Source organism: Dermacentor variabilis, chromosome 4 (assembly GCF_050947875.1).
Source record: "Dermacentor variabilis isolate Ectoservices chromosome 4, ASM5094787v1, whole genome shotgun sequence".
Taxonomy (NCBI): domain Eukaryota; kingdom Metazoa; phylum Arthropoda; class Arachnida; order Ixodida; family Ixodidae; genus Dermacentor; species Dermacentor variabilis.
The window spans coordinates 48,977,644-48,996,006 of record NC_134571.1 but is presented as its reverse complement, the minus strand read 5'-3'; the positions used below and the strand labels follow the sequence as shown (position 1 = coordinate 48,996,006).

Genomic DNA, 18,363 nt, shown 5'->3' with positions numbered 1-18,363 from the left:
GCTTAAGTGTGAATGGAGCTGAAGCTTAAAAAATTGCGTCCGACCGTGTTTTTTGAAACAGGATCTCTCAGCGCAGCAACCCGACGCTCTAAACCAGGGTTCATCAAACTTGTTGGCCAGAGGTCCGGGTTGGCAATCTGTAGCGGTGTCGAGGGCCGCACAATAAAGAACAAAATAAAATTTTGTGAAAATAAATCTTTATCCATAAGTAACGGTACTCCCGGGCGAAGACAAGTAGTTTTGTTCCATTTAATCGACATGTTTTATTCGAATCGTTTCTTATGTTAATAAGTTGCTTTGGCCTTCTTGCATAACGTCTAGAAAGGAATAAAATAACCCTTTTACGATTAGAAGTTTGCTTGTACCACTCAATCTCCGTGGCTACAGCGATTAGAAATAATATTAAACATTGGCGGTGCAAACAAGCTTGTCCGCATTTCTCAGTAGCACGATATCGTTATTCCTTGTTCACAGCTATTCTAGCTGCACCAAACAAATATCTACAAGGCGTGGAAACATTCTGGCAAGCGTCACCATTCCTTATAAAGGGCCCTTTCTTTACCTGGTGCGTCGCTACCGCAACTCCTGTATTTCCACGGATTCATGTGTAGCTTTGCGTATAGTGTTTACGTTTCGATAGGAAAGTGTAGGCCAGCTGCAATAGCATTGTAAAAAGTAAAATAGCTCAATGCAGGACAGAAAGCGCTCGTGTTGTTTTGTATTAATCACTGTCATGCCTACTGCGCTATGTTACCCTTGACGACGTTAGCGTTTTAAAAGGTGCCAGAAAGGACGAATCATGTAAGTTCGAAAGCACAGGTTTGTTTTAATAAGATGAGATAGAAATCTTGCATGGTAATCAGCTTTATCATTTTTATTTCACATGACAGTAAGTGTGAAGTTTCAAGCAAGTACGAAGATTTTTAGAACGAATGTCTTGCAAAGATTGCCGCACTAACATTTTCCTATTTATTAAGTTATTATTATTAACTTCTTTTGTTGTTGTTGTTTTGTTGGTCGGCGGTGGCGCAGAAACGCAACAGAGCGTCAACGCCGACCAAAGCACTCAAACCGGCCGATCTGTAGAGATCAGTATTCAAACCTTCAGACGCCACGACGTTCTCTCACAAGAGCACGTGCGTCTGAAAGAGCTATACAACATCTCATAAGTCGTTTGCAGCACTGCCAAAACTACGAGGCATACACAGGTAATAAATAGCCTTGCGCAGCGGAATATGGTTCCGGGTGTATAGCTGCCTCATTATTGGCGGGATTAGAGAGTTTTATTTTTGCTTGGTACATGATACGTTACAACGATACGTGACATGTTGGGACCTTTGCGCACGCATGTTGTATACCGTGCATTACTGTGGCGGTATACGCAGCGCAAAAGAACACATCTGGAGGGGCTTTCAGCCTTCTGACTGGTTAAGGAGTACTGCAGCTTCCACAGTGCTGCAAATGACGTGTGAGATAAAGTGTAGCCGGCGTTCGGCGACGAACGCGCCCCGAACTCGTCGCCTGTCCGTCGCTGCTGCTGTCTGAAACGCGCCCCGCAACTCAGTTGCGTGGGAGCATCTGAGGTCAGCATCTGAGGTCAGTCTTTGACTACGGGATCTCCTTCTGCATACTAAATACTTGTAATGTGACCCAACTTCTAATAATAAAAAAATTCTGCTTCTGATTCTGATATCTTACGTGAATTTGTTACGTTGTGTACATGGGTTATGCAAAAGCTCTATTTCCATATTACTAAATTTTTTGACATTCATGTGAAACATATAATTTTTTCCGCTTTAGATGCATCATTAGATGCAATTCACAAAATTGTGATATCATTTTTCATTGCTGGGTTGCAGAATTGTAAACTTCATAATCTCGTTTTGTGAAAATTTGCGATTTTTTAATAAAAAGTTGACGACCTAAATCGAAATTTCGAAACCAACAGTCACTATATATTAACTTTTACTTTTAAATGCAACAAGCCTCACCACGTTTGGTGCAGTGGTTGCCGAGAAAAACGAATTCTCCTTTTACATGTATTTAGTTTGGAGAGCCCGAGCTAAAGCTCTTAACAACCAATGGCATAATTCGTTTATTAAAGTGAAGCTTTCTTGGTCTTCGTCCCTAGAGTTTGGCGCATTTGCTCGACCGGTTTCTCACCAAGTGGGCTGATCGGGGCGCCAGTGTAACAGCCAAGCGGACTTATTTCGGAGATGGTGGTAATCAAAGCTTGGCCTATCCTGCATACATGCAACCCGCAGTTGCATGGTTCGTTTTAAGTTGTGCCCTGGTGGCGGTCTTCGCGTCTTTCCGGGCAGGAACATATTCGCCAGGCTTTAAAAAGCCGTGCTCAACACGAACTGTCGCACTTATTTTTCTACTCTTAAAATCAAAACAGTTGCATGCGCATGTCACCACTGAGACAAACGACACAAAGCTTCAGCGATGGGAGAATGACGTGAACAGTTCCTTGCAAGTACATGTACTTGAATATAATATTGCAGACATCGCGAGTCTCTTTGCATATCAATTAATTATAACGTTTAATAAAGTCTGCTTACCTTGTTATCGCTGTCAATGCTCCAATATTCGGTCGAAACTGCGATATTTTTTTTTTACTTATTTCTATACGAAGCCAACGTAGATATATACAGGTGCAGCAGAAACTGACGTAAGCCGTTCGCTACATAAATCTGGCCCGGGTGTAGACTTCTCCTGTATTCAGGGCTTTCCAGCTATAGCTAGTGCCAAGACTTTTGAAGAAAGTAGTTACACTGTACGCTATGCAGTATTGTTCAACGTTGTGTTTAGTAAATTCATAGAATTATTCGAGAACAATCTTGTTCACTAATATTAACCGATATGTGTCAAGAATCTTTCCAATTAATTTCCCCGCAAACGCGAAACCTTTCGGCGCAAATTTACAGCGCGCATTGACAACGATGCTGCAGGCTCGTTGCCGTGAAGTTGTCTGTTGATAGGCTTGACACAAGTTAGCTGAGTAAGCGGGAATCAATTGGTTTAATAGCAACGCTGATGGAATGACCTGCTAGCAGCACCTCCGCTATGAGATACTCTTTTTTTTTTCATCTGTGTGGCATAGTATTTATACTTCGCGAACTTATGTACAGAGAAGCAAGAAAAGTCACAGTACCAAGAAAACAGTACCAAGAACAAAACAACGAAGGCGATGAGCGGTTAAACAAGCTTGCTTGAAGCCTGCCCTTTCTTGTGCAGGAAGTGTGAAAAAAAAACTTTGATGCAGAAACATGTCAGAGTAATTACATTTAACTACGTATGCGCAACACATTTTGTTTACACAGTTCTCATTTGTTTGGGTTTTCCTTTTTTTTTTTTCAGGTATATGTTCCACGGCGGAACTAACTTCGGATTTAAATCTGGTGGTAAGTCGCATTTTTCAAAATTCCTGAATTGACCCTCAGGCAGAGTTAGTATTTGAAACCAAGCTTGTCTTATTTCTAATATCGGATGCACGTGAGACAAAGATAAATGTACAGAATAAAATAAAAGAAAACCCTATTAAGTAATTTCAGAATAGTGGCTAGCCGGGCTTGTTGATACGAACACGCTATTTAGCAAACAGCGGGAATAACGGGACACAGAAAAGAGGTACACGACATAGATGCTGACTTCCAACAAGTATGTTTATTGCGCGAGCGCAGCATATATAGGCAGAGAAGTAATAGTAAACACATAAAGGGCATGAAAAAACGAAAATGATGAATTCAGATTGCAGGTGGGCGGCGAATTAAGTAAACAAGCCGCGCTTTTTCCTTCTCTTGTTTTCTTTTTATACCTTATGCGCGAAGCGAATCTTTTTTCTTGCTTTCTTTTTTTTTCACCTTGATTTACTGCATTCCGAATCCAAGCCACGGAAACACTGCATATGGAAGCTCTCGTCATCTGAACTTGACTCCAACCTCATGAAGTCAAATGACCACACCTTCAAACAAGCGCAATGCGTTGAATATCCCTGCCACTAATGCGACAGTGTAATTCTTAATTTGTATCATTTTTCTTTTGTTTCGTAGGAAGAACTGCGCCATGTTTTTCCAAGTCAGGAAGTCATAAGGAGAATAGTGTCTTTTTTTCTTGTTGTTTTTCTTGTTGTTTTTTCTTGTTGTTTATTTTTTTTTTCACTTGTCAGATTAATTTTGTACAAGAGCCTAACATGCGCAAGTCCCTCGTGTTCTCAATAAAAGCAAACGAAATGGGAGTGGAACAAGAGTGAAATGAGTTTGTCGCCAGTGGAAGCCGAACCCACAGCCTGCGCATGACGCGAACGGAGCACACAAATCTATCCCAGTGGCATGCGTGCTAGAGGTGTAGCACAACGTCGCGTTAAACAAGAGATATACCAATGCATTTGTCGATCCTGGTAATATCCTTAAAAATAGTTTAATGAATTTTTTTTCCATCATGTTTCCTTTCTTGCTTTCCGACCGTGGGCAACTCAAAACGTGCGCAGCCAACGACCACAGTGGCTTCCAGCCACAGATTACCAGCTACGACTACGACGCGCCCATCAGCGAGGCTGGCGACGTGACCGAGAAGTTCAAGGCCATTCGTGAACTCATAGATGAGGTCAGCACGTCCTCCTCGTCCTTTAGTAGGACATATTTATTCCGAGATTTTAAAAAAAATGCGACGCGTGTCCTCTTCGTACCCGAAGACGGCTCGGTGGCGTAATCGCTTTTCAAGTAGGTTATTCTTACTACCAAACGTGAAATATATTTTGCTTAATTACCATAGTTAGATGACGTATGAAGAATCATATTTATTTACGGGGGCAAAGTAACAATAACTTTATTTTTATGAGATAAAAAACCGGCTTTCTTTGGCTAAATATAGCTGATGTAACATCCTGTGGTGAATTTGCATGCTTACGCTGCGTTCTGGATAATTTATGTCATGTCGCTGTATTCGAAACGCACTCCACGGGTGATATTTGTCGCCTGTGACAAAAGTACGTTTCTAAACAAACTAGCAATTATTTGCTCGAACGCTAACAGCGAGAAAATGACTAAACCACTTCCATAGAGCTGCACAGGCATGCGAATTCGCATCTAGGATGAACATTTTACGTAATCGCTTCCTAATAAGATTTGAAAAAGATTGAAGGTAATGTACGTACATTGTAATGTATAAATGGTCTCACTATTATGGGACAGTCGACTATATTATGCTCAGTGTCGATCGTGATACGTAATGTAACTCAAAGAATTAATAGAGCATCATGAAAGCTAGAATTTACGGTTTGCCTAAAAATGGTGTGCCTGTACCGAGGCAGCGGCAACACTAACAAATGTGAAGAAACTTGAGCGTGGCTGTTCGAGTAACGTTAGTAAATCCCACAGAGACAAAACATGACAGCTGCGCACCAGCGATAACTTGCATCGCAGTGCAGGAGGATTTGTTTACAAACTTGAGCTTCTGAACATCTGCCTCACGCACTCGTGCCGCTTAACCTAACTGTCATACTAATCAGAACGCAGCCGGCAAAACGAAGGGCATTGCTTCGAGACAGAGTATAAGATAAGCCATCAAAGCAGCACTAACATGACATTGTCGACATTTTTTTTTTTTTCGTTATATGAAGGCTCGGGACCTCGAAGCCCCAAAAAGACTTGCAAGACTCAAAGCACCATAAAATATGTAATAGCATTTCTGCGAGTCGATTTCGGTTTCGTGTCCCAAGTTGTGCATTTCTCGTGACGTCATGGCGCAGAAGGCGGTCACGTGGGTGCAGGGCAGTGTGGCGTTTTCGCACTTGCTCCAGCACGTTGGGTGACCAAAATTAATCCGGAGTTTTCGACTACCGCGTCTACCATAGCCCGTGCATTTTCACCGCGGCAAATCAATCATTTTGCCCCTATGAGTGACGAAATACAATCAAAATAAAGCGGGTGCTTGTTGACACTGCTACTGTTGTCGTAGCGGTTGCTTATATTCAAAAATAAAGCCTGAATGGAGGGGCGACAAACGGGACCACGACGCGTAAGTACACTCTTTAACATAGTCAGAAGGGAGTCACTCATTCTGCGACTCTCTCTTGTCGCGGTTTCTTACCCTCATTCTGTTGAGTGAGTCGGCTAGACGCTCTGGAGACTTAGTCGATCACTTTTGGAGCAACATAACATTTGCCTTGCATAACATTTGCCTTGCATAACATTTGTCTTAACATTTCTTTCTGTCCTCCATTGTGGAAAGCAAAGATTTTGTTTTGGGGAGAGGTAAATGGTCCTAAACGTTGTTCGAGCCCGTCATGTTGGTGTACTTAATAAGCACATCACGAGCACGTTCGAAAACAAGAGAAGCTTCATGTTGCAAACTGTAAGTTGTTTTTTTTTTTCCGCACGTGCCTTGTGAGGAAAACAAAAGTCAAATGAAGTGCGGGCTCCATGCTTTCCCGTTGCTCGCAGCGTCCTATAACACTTACGGTACACAATCTTGTGTCCTGTTTGCCCACGTGCTCCACGAAGCCACGCCTGTGCTTTAGTTTCTGTACTCGCTCCCGGTGGTGCCTCGCGCCAGTTTTGTTGGTCTCTCATGCCGCGTCCTTTTACAGTTTTTTCCGGGCCGAGTGAAAGCGAAAATCCCGCCTCCGAAGAAGAAAATGGCTCTTGCGGACATCACCATGAAAAGAGTAAGCTAAGCACTTGATGATGGTGGCACAGGTGTTTGATGGTTAATCAGCCTGTAACAGGGCTACCGTTAGGCTTGATTAGAACTCAATAAAATGTTAAAATCGAAAGAAATTTATTTTTAATAAGAAACGTTCTGAAAGCTTATGTGGAGGTAATTAGATGAGCTTACCAGACCTAGTTAAGGAAAGTTACTTAATACTATGCAAATATTGTGTTATAGTGAAAAAGGTTTAGCAAGCATTAGGAAAATCTTACATAATTAAGCGCCTCTGTTCGAGCTTGTCATCAATGTCGATTTCGTCTTCGTGAATCGTATTTTCCTAGAACAAATAGGTACAATAAATAGCCATTGACAAGACTGCATTGGAACGCTAGGTACTAACCCAAACATTTGCCTGCAATTCTGCCATGGTGTCCTTGACATGCGGAAGTTCACGCGGAACAGACAAGATAATCGTAACAACGCATTTGACACGACAAAAACACACTAATTTCAGCGCCTGTGCTTCGCTAAGCAGAAGTCATTCTTTCCTTTGTCATTCCTTTGTCACGTCACGTCTGAAGTCGCGGTTCTTTTCCTCTTTAAACTTGTCAGACGAACTGGCCCAAAGTTCCCCCCTCTTGAACCAGAAGTCATTCTTATGCACTGGTGGCTTTCTTTACCTTTTTTCTCTTGTAAGAGTAGCTGGTCACAAAAAAAAATATCTAAGAAAATGCAAGAAGCTGTAGAATGCACTGCTTTAAGAGGTATGTGTGAGTTTTATGAAATACCTATGACTCTAAATCATAACAAGCCAACGAACAGGTTCTTGTTAGCAACAACTTGATTTGGGCTAGTTGGTTCAACAGCGCTCGTGCTGTTGTGTTTGTTTTCGATTACTGTGCTCGTATTCTTCCCGCTGCTTCAAGTTTTACTCAAGGTTCTTATGATTTGACTAACAAGTATCGGGCCCCTTGGTTTCCTATCTTCTCGTTCATGTATATACAGCGATTACAGATTGAAAGCTTCGCTTTAAAAACCACAAATGTGTGAGTGACCGCATAAGTCTAGCACCTTAATTTTATATGTTGTCTATGTAGGCAGCTGGGCAAAAGTGTATTTTATTTTATTATGTTATTAATTACCAACTCATTAGTCGCTGCTTACTAAAATGTACGTTGTTTGTCATTCGTTTATTGACCTACGGCCCATGTCTTTGTAAGACATTAACCTACCCGCCACGGTGGCTTAGCGGCCGTGGTGTTGCGCTGCTAAGCACGAGGGCATCAAACTGCGGCCGGGATCAAATTCCGACCGCGACGGCCGCATTTCGATTGGGGGCGAAATGCAAAAACGACCGTGCACCGTTCGTTGGGGGCACGCAGTACGTTAACTATCCCCTGGTGGTCCAAATTAATACGGAGTATACCCCGACTACGGCGTACCCCATAATCAAATCGTGGTTTTGGCACGTAAAACCGCAGAATTCAATTCAAGAGACTTAACCTATGATCCTTCTTTTCTCTCTCTCTTTTTTTTTTTCGAACTTCCGAGTGAGCGCACTTTTCTTGGGCTCTCGAGTGTTTGTTGACGCCTAGCGAATGCGTTCGGCAAAGGTAACGCCGGGCACATGCGCCGTTGCAGATGTTCGGCCTGAAGACGCTGCGGCAGCTGATGTCGAATCGAACCACAAACTCGACCTACCCACTGACGTTCGAGCAAGTCGGCCACGTAAGACGTTCTGATTGTTCGCACGCTTGCACGTATTACAGTCCATGGATTCTTTCAGGCTCTCATTCCCCTCTCGGCATGTCCATCCGGACACGCAACAAAACTCCTATAGGTGTAAAAAAAAAAAGAAGAAAGCTATATAGGCCTATCATCACGTTACTCAGACCGACTTATATTGGCGGAGCCGGTGGATGCTATACAAGCGCATACAACGCAATCCCATGTGTTCTCTTTCATGAGGAATACTTCCTTCAACTCGTATCTAGGCCCCTGCCGTTTTTTCAGGTATGGTACTGACTAGGCGAACATTAGCAGCAAGAACCAATTCTACGATATTTTTTTCTATTAGCTAAACTATGCTAACTTTTCAATTAGTAAATGTTAAGTACATGTAATTGCCATATTGAAGCCGAGGAATAGTGAAGTCGTCTGCTAAAAAAAATCGACTACTAAAATCTGAAAAAAAAATGCCTCGGCGTTTCGAATAAGATTGTCCCGAACAGTTACACGCTTTCGTGAAACTGTTAACTGGAATTCCAATGCATTTCGTAGCACATTGTAGCCAAGCTACAAACTCATAAATAAACATCTGGCATACTTATCATCATCATCAGCCTATTTTTATGTGCACTGCAGGACGAAGACCTCTCCCAGCCATCTCCGATTACCCTTGTCCAGCGCTAGCTGATTCTAACTTGCGCCTGCAGATTTCCTAATTTCATGAACCCAGCTACTCTTCTGCCGTCCTCGACTGCGCTTCCCTTCCCTCGGCACCTATTCTGTAACTCTAATGGCCCGCTGGTTGTCTGCCCTACGCATTACATGACCTGCCCAGCTTCATTTTTTTCTCTTTATGTCAACTAGAAAATCGGCTATCCCCGTGCGCTCTCTGGTTCACACCGCTCTCTTCCTGTCTGTTAACATTACGCCTAAGATTTTTTCGTTCCCATCACTCTCTGCACGGTCCTCAACTTGTTCTCGAGCTTCTTTGTTAACCTACAAATTTCTGCCCTGTATTTTATAGCACCAGTAGAATGCAGTGAGTGTGCACTTTTCTTTTCAATGACAGTGGTAAGCTCCAAGTCAGGATTTCGTAATGCCTGCCGTATGCACTCAAACCTGTTTTTATTCTTCAGTAAATTTCCTTCTCATGATTAGGGTCGCCTCAGAGTAATTGACCTAGCTAAACGTACTCCTGCACAGACTCTAGAGGCTGACTGGCGATCATGAATTCTTGTTCTCTTGCCAGGCTATTGAACATTATCTTTGTCTTGCGAATATTAATCTCCAACCCTACTGTTATACTTTCTTGTTTAAGATCTTCAATTATATTATTTTTGCAATTCACCGCCAGTGTCACTGAACATGACAAATGTAATCCTCAAACCAAAGGTTGCTGATATATTTGCCGTTTATCCTCACTCCTAACTAAGCCTTCCTAGTCTAATAGCTTAAATACGCCTTCTAATAATACAATGAATAGCACTGGAGAGACTGTGTCTTCTTTCCTGATCGCTTTCTTTACAGGTAATGTTCTACTTTTCTTCTAGAGAAACAAGCTAGCAGTGAAATCTTTGTAGATATTTCCCCAAGATATTTACGTATGCCTTTCGTACTCCTCGATTACGCAATTCTTCCATGGCTGCTGGCATCTCTAATGAATCAAATGCCTTCTCATAATCTATGAGCAAAACGAGAACAAGGTGAAAGCAGGAGCCAACGTTTCGACAAGTGGACTTGTCTTCTTCAAGGCGACATATGCTTTCCTCGCCACAGTATATATAGGTGGGGTTCTCCTAAAGGGAAGAGGGCGTAAGGCGAGTGGGTGCGGCAACGAGCGAAGGTGTGTTAGAGGCGAGGATGTAGAATTGAAAATAAAGGAGTGCTGTGCACAAGGCCAGCGACACGGCCATCTGTCAATCACGTATCAACGGCCGTATGTGTGTCAGCCGGCGTGTCATCCGGCGTGCACGGCAGCCCTCTATTACCTGTTTCGCCGCTAGTTGAGGGCTATCGTGTCTCTGAAAGAGATAATAGAAGGAGCGGCAGGGGAACCGGTGCTCGTGAAAAAAGAAAAAAATATTTAATACTGAAATGGAAGAAATAAATAAAAGAAAAAGACGGAAAGAAATGAAAAAGGAAAAATAAAAAAGGAAAAAATAAAAAATGAGAAACACTAAGCAACCAAACTAATTGTTGTTGCGTATAGCTTGAAATTTAGCATATCGAATAGATTCTAAAGCTCCCTTTGAAACATTTATGCCTATTAGTTGCAATGTCTTGAACTTATGGATAAGGTATGATTCTCTGTATTTTCTTCCTCGTTCAGAACGGAAATTTGACTGTAAAATGTAGAGTTTAAGTTCCTCAAAGTTGTGACCTGGTTGGTTGAAATGCTCGGCGACGGCTTTGTGAAGGTTTTTATCTGTGTCCGCGCGATGTCCGTTTAATATCACGTTTATTGATTGTCCCGTTTTACCGATATATTGTTTCTTAGAGAACGAACATTCAAGCGTATAAATCACATCCGAACGTGTACAAGTAAAGCAAGATTTGACTTTGTGTGTCCGCTAGTAAGCTACCGCTGGTTGGCGGCAGAATAAACGAACGCGCTACCTCTGATTGAAGCGTGTGACTGCTAGTCATGCGCTTCAATCATTCTTGCAGCCTCGTGTATTGGGTTGCAATCAAATATTCGCATCAAATTCAACTAACCAATACATGAGATTCGAATGATAAATACTGTTCGAAATTTCGGATATTCGGACTTAGGTCGCGATGAATACAACCAATATCTTCGATGTTGCACCGTTGTCAATGTAACAGCAGCAATGTTACAGCGTTAAGCTCGACAACTTTCACGAACGAATTCGAAAGTGTTGGCTGCGTCCATGGCGAAGAAATGGTCGTGTGAGATTTTTCGAAATTTCGAATCACACATTTGTTTCCAATCGAGGTATTCCAGAATTTTATATCCGAATATTCAATTTTGAGAACATACACGAGGAAAAAATCATTCTAGCCTGCAATCTCAATAATAGTTTGCGCTCACTAAATTATATCATAATGGAACCGCCAGACACCAATAATCGTCATAGACCCAATGATTCGGCCGTAATCGAATATTCGGATATCAAATTCTTTTATTCGAAACAAAACTATTCGAAATTTTCGGGAAGATCCCTGCCGCGAAAAGGACACACGCGTATGGTCCGTTAACCGATTGATGTGCCAGTTGTGAGGCAAACGGAAAGGGTTGTGACATTTTCACGTAAATATTCGGCACTCGATTTGACATCCGAAGCAGATATTTTTGAAATATTCATATTCAATCAGGTTTGTAAATTTCGTTATCCGAGCACCCCTGTACAATAACGTACAGTCAACCACAAAAGTTTTAGGAGCACGGAATTCGGGAAAACGTTAAATTTCCTTGCGACTTCAGCATTAAGTCTACAGTTTAGGTAACAACTGGGTTGGTCGCACTCGTACGAGAATGTATCCATTCGATGTGCCGATTTGATGGAGGGTGCAGTAGCTCCAAGTAAATTTCGTTTTTCATTTCTCTCTTTTTTTTTTGCTCCCTTTCATTCTCCTATAGGAGTCTGTGTTTCCGATAACTGTGTAGGGTTGAAGTAATGGTAATAAGGTAATCAAGTGCTTGTGCGTTTCTGTGGACGACTGAGCAACAAATGAATAACGTTATTTCACAATATGCGTTTCACATTCGGGTTTATATCAGTTACGTGTAAAAAAAATTACCCAATAGATTTCTTCTGGAACCTTCTTTCGTTTTGACAGGCCTACGGTCTAATGCTATACGAGACCATGGTCCCCTCCGACTTCGTGGCTCCTTCGGTTCTGAAGGTGGACGGCATCCGGGATAGAGGCTATGTCTACGTCGACGATGTGAGTTACCACGCGACCTCAGCATGTGTAGCAGAGCTTGTATACCGTATTTTAGTACTACATACACTTGTATCATCGATAAGGGCGTGATTCCGTAATGTACCTGGATGAAGTTTCAAGGTAACGCCGTTCTTTCATCTATCTATAGCCGTCGTCCTGGCGATCTCACTCCATTGCCCGTGCGTGATTGGCAGTCACATGGCATTTCGGCTGGTTAGTGATGGCGTTTATTTTGATTTTTAAAGGTTCCAAAGCATAGTTTACGCCCACATACACGTGAATAAAGATTTCATGCACGGAATACATTTTCAAGACGGGTATTGATGATGCATGTAGTACGACACAAACTAACAGCTATTTGTTTTTGCACGCGCGTTGAGAGTTTTGGAACCTTTCGCTCAATGTGGGAGGATAATTAGAGGAGGAGGAAAGCGAGAAAGAAAGAATGGCGCTACCTTGAAACTCATCTACGACCTTATGCTGTCGTAGCTTAATTGCAGCGCCTAATGCGGTTTTAAAGAGACACTAAATAGAAACATACATTAGTTAACCCTGACGAAGTCTTCTTTCAAAAGGACATTTTCGTTAGTTTACCAGACATTGAACACTAGAAGTGAAAATGAATTAGAAACGCTGATTCTTTGAGCGCCGAAAGCCTGCAGCGTCGGTGCAAGTACGGCGCTGATGTACTTTCTCGCGTTTGGGCCGTTCTGGTGCAGTATAGAAGCTCTCAAAACTTGCGAAGGTCAGTCTTTGGCTCCCCTTTTAAGTTCCACGTAGACACCTTTACTCACAAAAAATTAACTGAGCCCAGGCAGATGCCATCGAAATCCGCGCCGTCGCGGCGCTGTTGGTGAACGAACTTCGAAGGGGTGTTATCACGCGTCCCAATTGGTTCTTGCCTATTTTCTGGCTTCTCAAGCCTGCGCTCACGTAAGAGTAAACTGTTCGGAATTCTAAAAACTTTTTTACAGATATACATTAACTTAATGTTGCTGTTTAATGTTAAGCCGTAGGCTCCTGCAATACATAGGACACCAGTCTTATCGTGGGCAGAGGCTTATGAAACACGGCATACAACGAACGACAGGTAGCGACGCCATGTCGACATTTCTGCATCATCTCCCCATTGCGTCACATATTTTGTCAGCGACTGTTCACGTGCAGTTCGCTGTCAATGTAGAATGATAACGTTTGATTCTGAAGCAAGTTTCTTTCTCTTCTTTTTCATAAATATAACTGCCCACGCGCGAACGGTTTCAATAGGCGACAATGCCGCGAAATCCGTGGCGTCACACTAAAGTCAGCGTAAGAATTTAGGCCGATACGATTAAGGCAAAGGTTCGCCAGTAGACAAGATTCCAGGGGATCAGCACGCACTGGCTAACACAGAGAAAGCCTCAATCTAAAAGGCCAACATTGTGACAAGGGACTGAGGCTTCCCTTGTTCGTCCATATTCAGGGCTTCCCCCACCCTAACATACATACATACATACATACATACATACATACATACATACATACATACATACATACATACATACATACATACATACATACATACATACATACATACATACATACATACATACATACATACATACATACATACATACATACATACATACATACATACATACATACATACATACATACATACATACATACATACATACATACATACATACATACATACATACATACATACATACATACATACATACATACATACATACATACATACATACATACATACATACATACATACATACATACATAACACGCACGCAGAGAGCGAACGAGAGCCTATGTATATGCATGGGAGATCCCTCTCGAGCAAAGGGAGCATGTGTTGATCAGGGCTGACACGAATGCTTCTCGTGACCCCACCTAATAACGCTAAAACGACAAGGGCGGACATATGAACAACACGGGGCTATAATGTTCTTACGTCGTTCTTACGTCCGTCCTTGTGTCGAGCGCTATTTATGTCACTATGACAGAACGACTAGCCCGAATTACCGCCTCGATCCTCATCTGGTGTCATTTAGTTTCCACGGGACGCATAAATTTTGGTGCCTGCACATATAGCGACAACGGCCCAGTTGTGCTTCAGGATAGCAAGCGCCATTGCCTATTGTGCCTCCTTTTTTTTTTTTTAGGTATTCAGGGCCGTCGTCTCCCGTGCGGACCAAGTTCTCAATGTCGCCTTTGAGGTCAAGTCCGGGCAGACCCTGTCGATCCTCGTGGAGAACCAAGGGCGCATAAACATGGGAGCTATCGTCGACCCCAAGGTCAGCTATGAATGCGGATCGTAGTGAAAGGGACGCACGCACCCACGTCTGTCATCGTGTCAGTTGCTGATTCCCTACTCTTCTTTGAACACGCTACACAGGCAATATTTTCTTGCCCTCAGTGAACCTGTACCCGCTCCTACCATATAGCCCTCCTACTAAAAAGCACTGCAGTGCACGTAATACATACATACATACATACATACATACATACGTACGTACGTACGTACACATATTGCAGATCCAGATTCAGCGCACATTTTCGATTCTCTGTGAACCGACGCTTGCGTGAAACGGTTAATTAAATGCTATAAAACTTTATTTTCTGCAATGCATTTTTTTTTTAATATAGCGATTGAGAGAGCAGCAGCAACCACAGGCTGCAAAGTGTTTGCCTAGAAAGCCTTCGCACGAAAGAATAAATAAATCATCAGGGGATAGTCAGTCATAGTCAGCCAAGACCCGTCGTTGCGCTAAACCCAGCAGTAGTTGCAGCGGCTGTACCGTATGACAAGGTTGTCCTGGACCTACGTCAACAGGGCATAGTAAACAACGTGACGCTCAACGACCGGCTCCTGAGCAACTGGACAATGCGGCCCATCGACCTGACCGAAGGTGCCTGGCTTCGGGACTACAAGGCACTCGAGGAGCTCGAACCTGCAGAGGAGACGATCACAAGTGCCGGGTTGGCGGTGTACGCGGCCAACTTCACCCTGCCGGACAGCGCCTACGACACCTTCTTGCTCATCGAGATGTTTAGAAAGGTGCGCGCTTATCCAAGTCCGCACGGGCACTATATATAGCATGCTCCCCGGCTTCCGCTGTGATGCTCATACTTGTCTTAACGGGACACTATAAAGTACTAAAACAGTTCAGACTGATAAACTATTTTTTTTCAAGACTCATTTCTTTTATTCTTCATTTTGCACCGAAAGCTCCATGCCACGGTGCGTCATATGACGTCACAGATTTCAAAGTATCTTTTTTTTTTCTCATTTGTCGCGCCGTTGAGGCTCTTGTGAGAGCCGGAGCCACGTCTTCCACATGAGGCGTGCGATGCTCTATACCAATTGACAGTCGCCAAAAACTCAACAAGCAGCCGCCGGGCTCGGCTCCCACCACCGTCTCGTTGTTCTTGCGTTCATTTTATTGCGATAGCAAATATATGGACACTCCAGGGGCATTTCTGCCGTCGCCGTGAGGTTCCGTATAAGTGAAAGCGTGTGAGGGTGAGCTGGCGAAGGCGGTTCAATCTCGCGTGCGCGAGCGAGGAACGCGGCCCGGAAGCATGCCCTCTCCCGTGACGTGCGAGGCAAAGGAAGTCAGGCGAGGGAGGAGGGGCGTTCTTATTCGGCGGCTGCCATGGTGTCCGATGTCCTCCTCTCCCACCACTCAGTACATAGTGGAGACAACCACGGCGTCTACTACGGCGTTGGCCACGCGAATCGCGGACGCCGTAGTAGACGCCTTTGGCGGATTCCGTGGGGACGCGTTGTCGGCGCTCGTGTCTTGAAAGCAATCTGCGACGTGGCCAAAGTGCGCGTCCGCGCGGGCCTCATCTTCAAAGCGATCTGCGATGTTTGCAGAGTGCGCGCAATGCCGGTAGCTTCGTATGCGCTGTGCTTCCGACGTTTTGTTCGCGTTGAAGCAACAGATGCACGGAGGTCAATTGGCTCGCGGCTGCTGCCGCGATTCCTAACTCCAGCGTTTTCACAGACAGTTTCCGCTGTCATCTAGCGAGATGTGCTCATGTTTACCTGTGCGCGCGTGACACCATGCTGGTTAATTTAGTTAAAACACGTTGACAGGCTAGTTGGTTTGAATCCGTGATAGAATGGGTGACTGAACAAGGACATAGAAAGAAGCAGACATGCAAAGACAGCGCTGTCTCTGTGTGTCTGTTTCTTTCTATGTCCTCGTTGAGTCACGCTTACATATTCTATCATTGTTAATTTAGTTAGGAAGCGAATGTTTACAAGTTTATACAGCTGATAAAGCTACTATCTTTACTAATTACTATCCTTACTATCCTTACTATCTACTAATTTGCTATCACAATCGGTGCTTCGCCTTTCAGGCGGAACTGCGAGTTTTTTATTTCCTTCTTTAATAGTATATCTGCATTTCAATAAAACCAGTTAGTTTCTCCTATGCTTTCCTTGCCTTCGTATGGTTGTGAAAATAGTTGAGGTCCTTCTGCTTCCCCATTCTTCTTCAATGCATGAACAAGGTCTGTCCCAAGATTTCGTGCAGCGAGTTGCAGGAGGCTTAATCCGGGAAGTAGGGGACAGCGCTCCAGCACTGTGATATATTTGTGCACCAGAAACTCACGCACCAATGCAGAGTGCGCAGAGGCATTACCGTAATGTAGGGTACGTGTCTCGATACTCTCATCGTCCGCCGCGGCGAGCGAGGCGGACATGGAGTTAGGCACATCTTGTTGTGGTGCAGAAACCGCGGCGCCTCTCTTTCAACAAATATGGCCGCACATAGGGCACACAATCTTTCAGACACTTAGGACCTCCACATAGAAAGCTGCATCGACAATTTAATCGTCAAGTACAAATTTGTGGCACATAATTCCATGGCAGTTAGAAAACACGATCAATATGACTTTGATGTTTGCTTTGTTCTTACGCGCTCTTTTTTGGCCGTATCTTATATATTTACTTTCCCACTCCTTGCTCTGTGACTTCATCTCAATGTCGTATTCGTAAATCCGAGTTTCATCGCCGGTGACGACCCTTTGCAAGTATTCATCGCTATCATCTGAAGTTTTCAGATCAATGCAAAATCATTTTCGTAGCAACTTTTGCTCAGGGGTCGATAGTTTTGCCACCACCTAGGCGCAAACGCTTTCAATTTTGAAATTTTCTATCAAGATTCGATGAACGGACGACCTGCTCAAATCATCGGAGGCTTTAGATATAATTCTCACATATCACTTGGCATTCACTAAGCACAATAGAACGCACACGATCGATGTAATCATCGTAAATATCGCACTCTTAATTCATTGCATCATAATTCACGGCACGGCCTTCCCGAAAACGCAGGGTCTGCTTGAACACAATATTTCCTTTAGGGCATGCTTTTCATAGGCATTTTGCAACATACTGGGTCCGGTATATTTCGCTGCGTGTGTTCGAAAAAAGGTTTTACACTCACCGCTACACTGTTCTTGCTCAAATTTTGAAAGAACGATCGCATTTTGCCGTCGACTTCATTTAGTATAACATTTTGCACAGTTAATTGCCAGGTTTTTAGTAATTGCCTTTTCCAGGAGCGGCCAACACGCGGCAGCTCTCGCTGAAACGCTGCTTTCTGCAGCTGACGGCAGGTGGCAACACAAGTTTATGCTTGCGCCGTGGCGGCAGAAGCTCTTATCTCTATAAGCGTAGGCAAATTTGCACTTTTTCCTTAAAAACCAGGCATTTAACTGTGCCAAGTGTTATACTAAACGAAGTCGACGCCCAAATGCAATCATTCTGCAAAATTTGAGCAAGTTCAGTGCTGCGGTGAGCGAAAAACCTTTTTTCAAACAGGCGCAGCAAGATATTCAGGACCTTGCATTTGTTGCGCCATTCTTGCCCAATGGAAAACAGGGAGAAGTCTGGAGATGGAAATTCAAAACGATGAGCAAAACGAGAACAAGGTGAAAGCAGGAGCCAACGTGTCGACAGATGAACTTGTCTTCTTCAAGGCGACTTCTACAAGACTTCTACAAGTCCACTTGTCAAAACGTTGGGTCCTGCTTTCACCTTGTTCTCGTTTTGCT

The 18,363-nt window shown here is 43.5% G+C and overlaps 1 protein-coding gene across 2 annotated transcripts in view; it reads left to right on the top strand.

Annotated features, from left to right (window-relative positions):
- The window catches only part of LOC142579090 (beta-galactosidase-like), a 53,336-nt gene that overhangs the window by 34,447 nt on the left and 526 nt on the right, over positions 1-18,363 (top strand). Inside the window, exons 9-15 of one of the 2 annotated variants that reach the window (XM_075688953.1) lie at positions 3,364-3,407; positions 4,493-4,608; positions 6,593-6,670; positions 8,296-8,382; positions 12,184-12,291; positions 14,454-14,585; positions 15,125-15,349. In XM_075688953.1, the coding sequence (XP_075545068.1) occupies positions 3,364-3,407; positions 4,493-4,608; positions 6,593-6,670; positions 8,296-8,382; positions 12,184-12,291; positions 14,454-14,585; positions 15,125-15,349 (790 nt within the window). The remainder of the gene's footprint in view (positions 1-3,363; positions 3,408-4,492; positions 4,609-6,592; positions 6,671-8,295; positions 8,383-12,183; positions 12,292-14,453; positions 14,586-15,124; positions 15,350-18,363) is intronic. The other variant, XM_075688954.1, reaches the window with a different exon arrangement.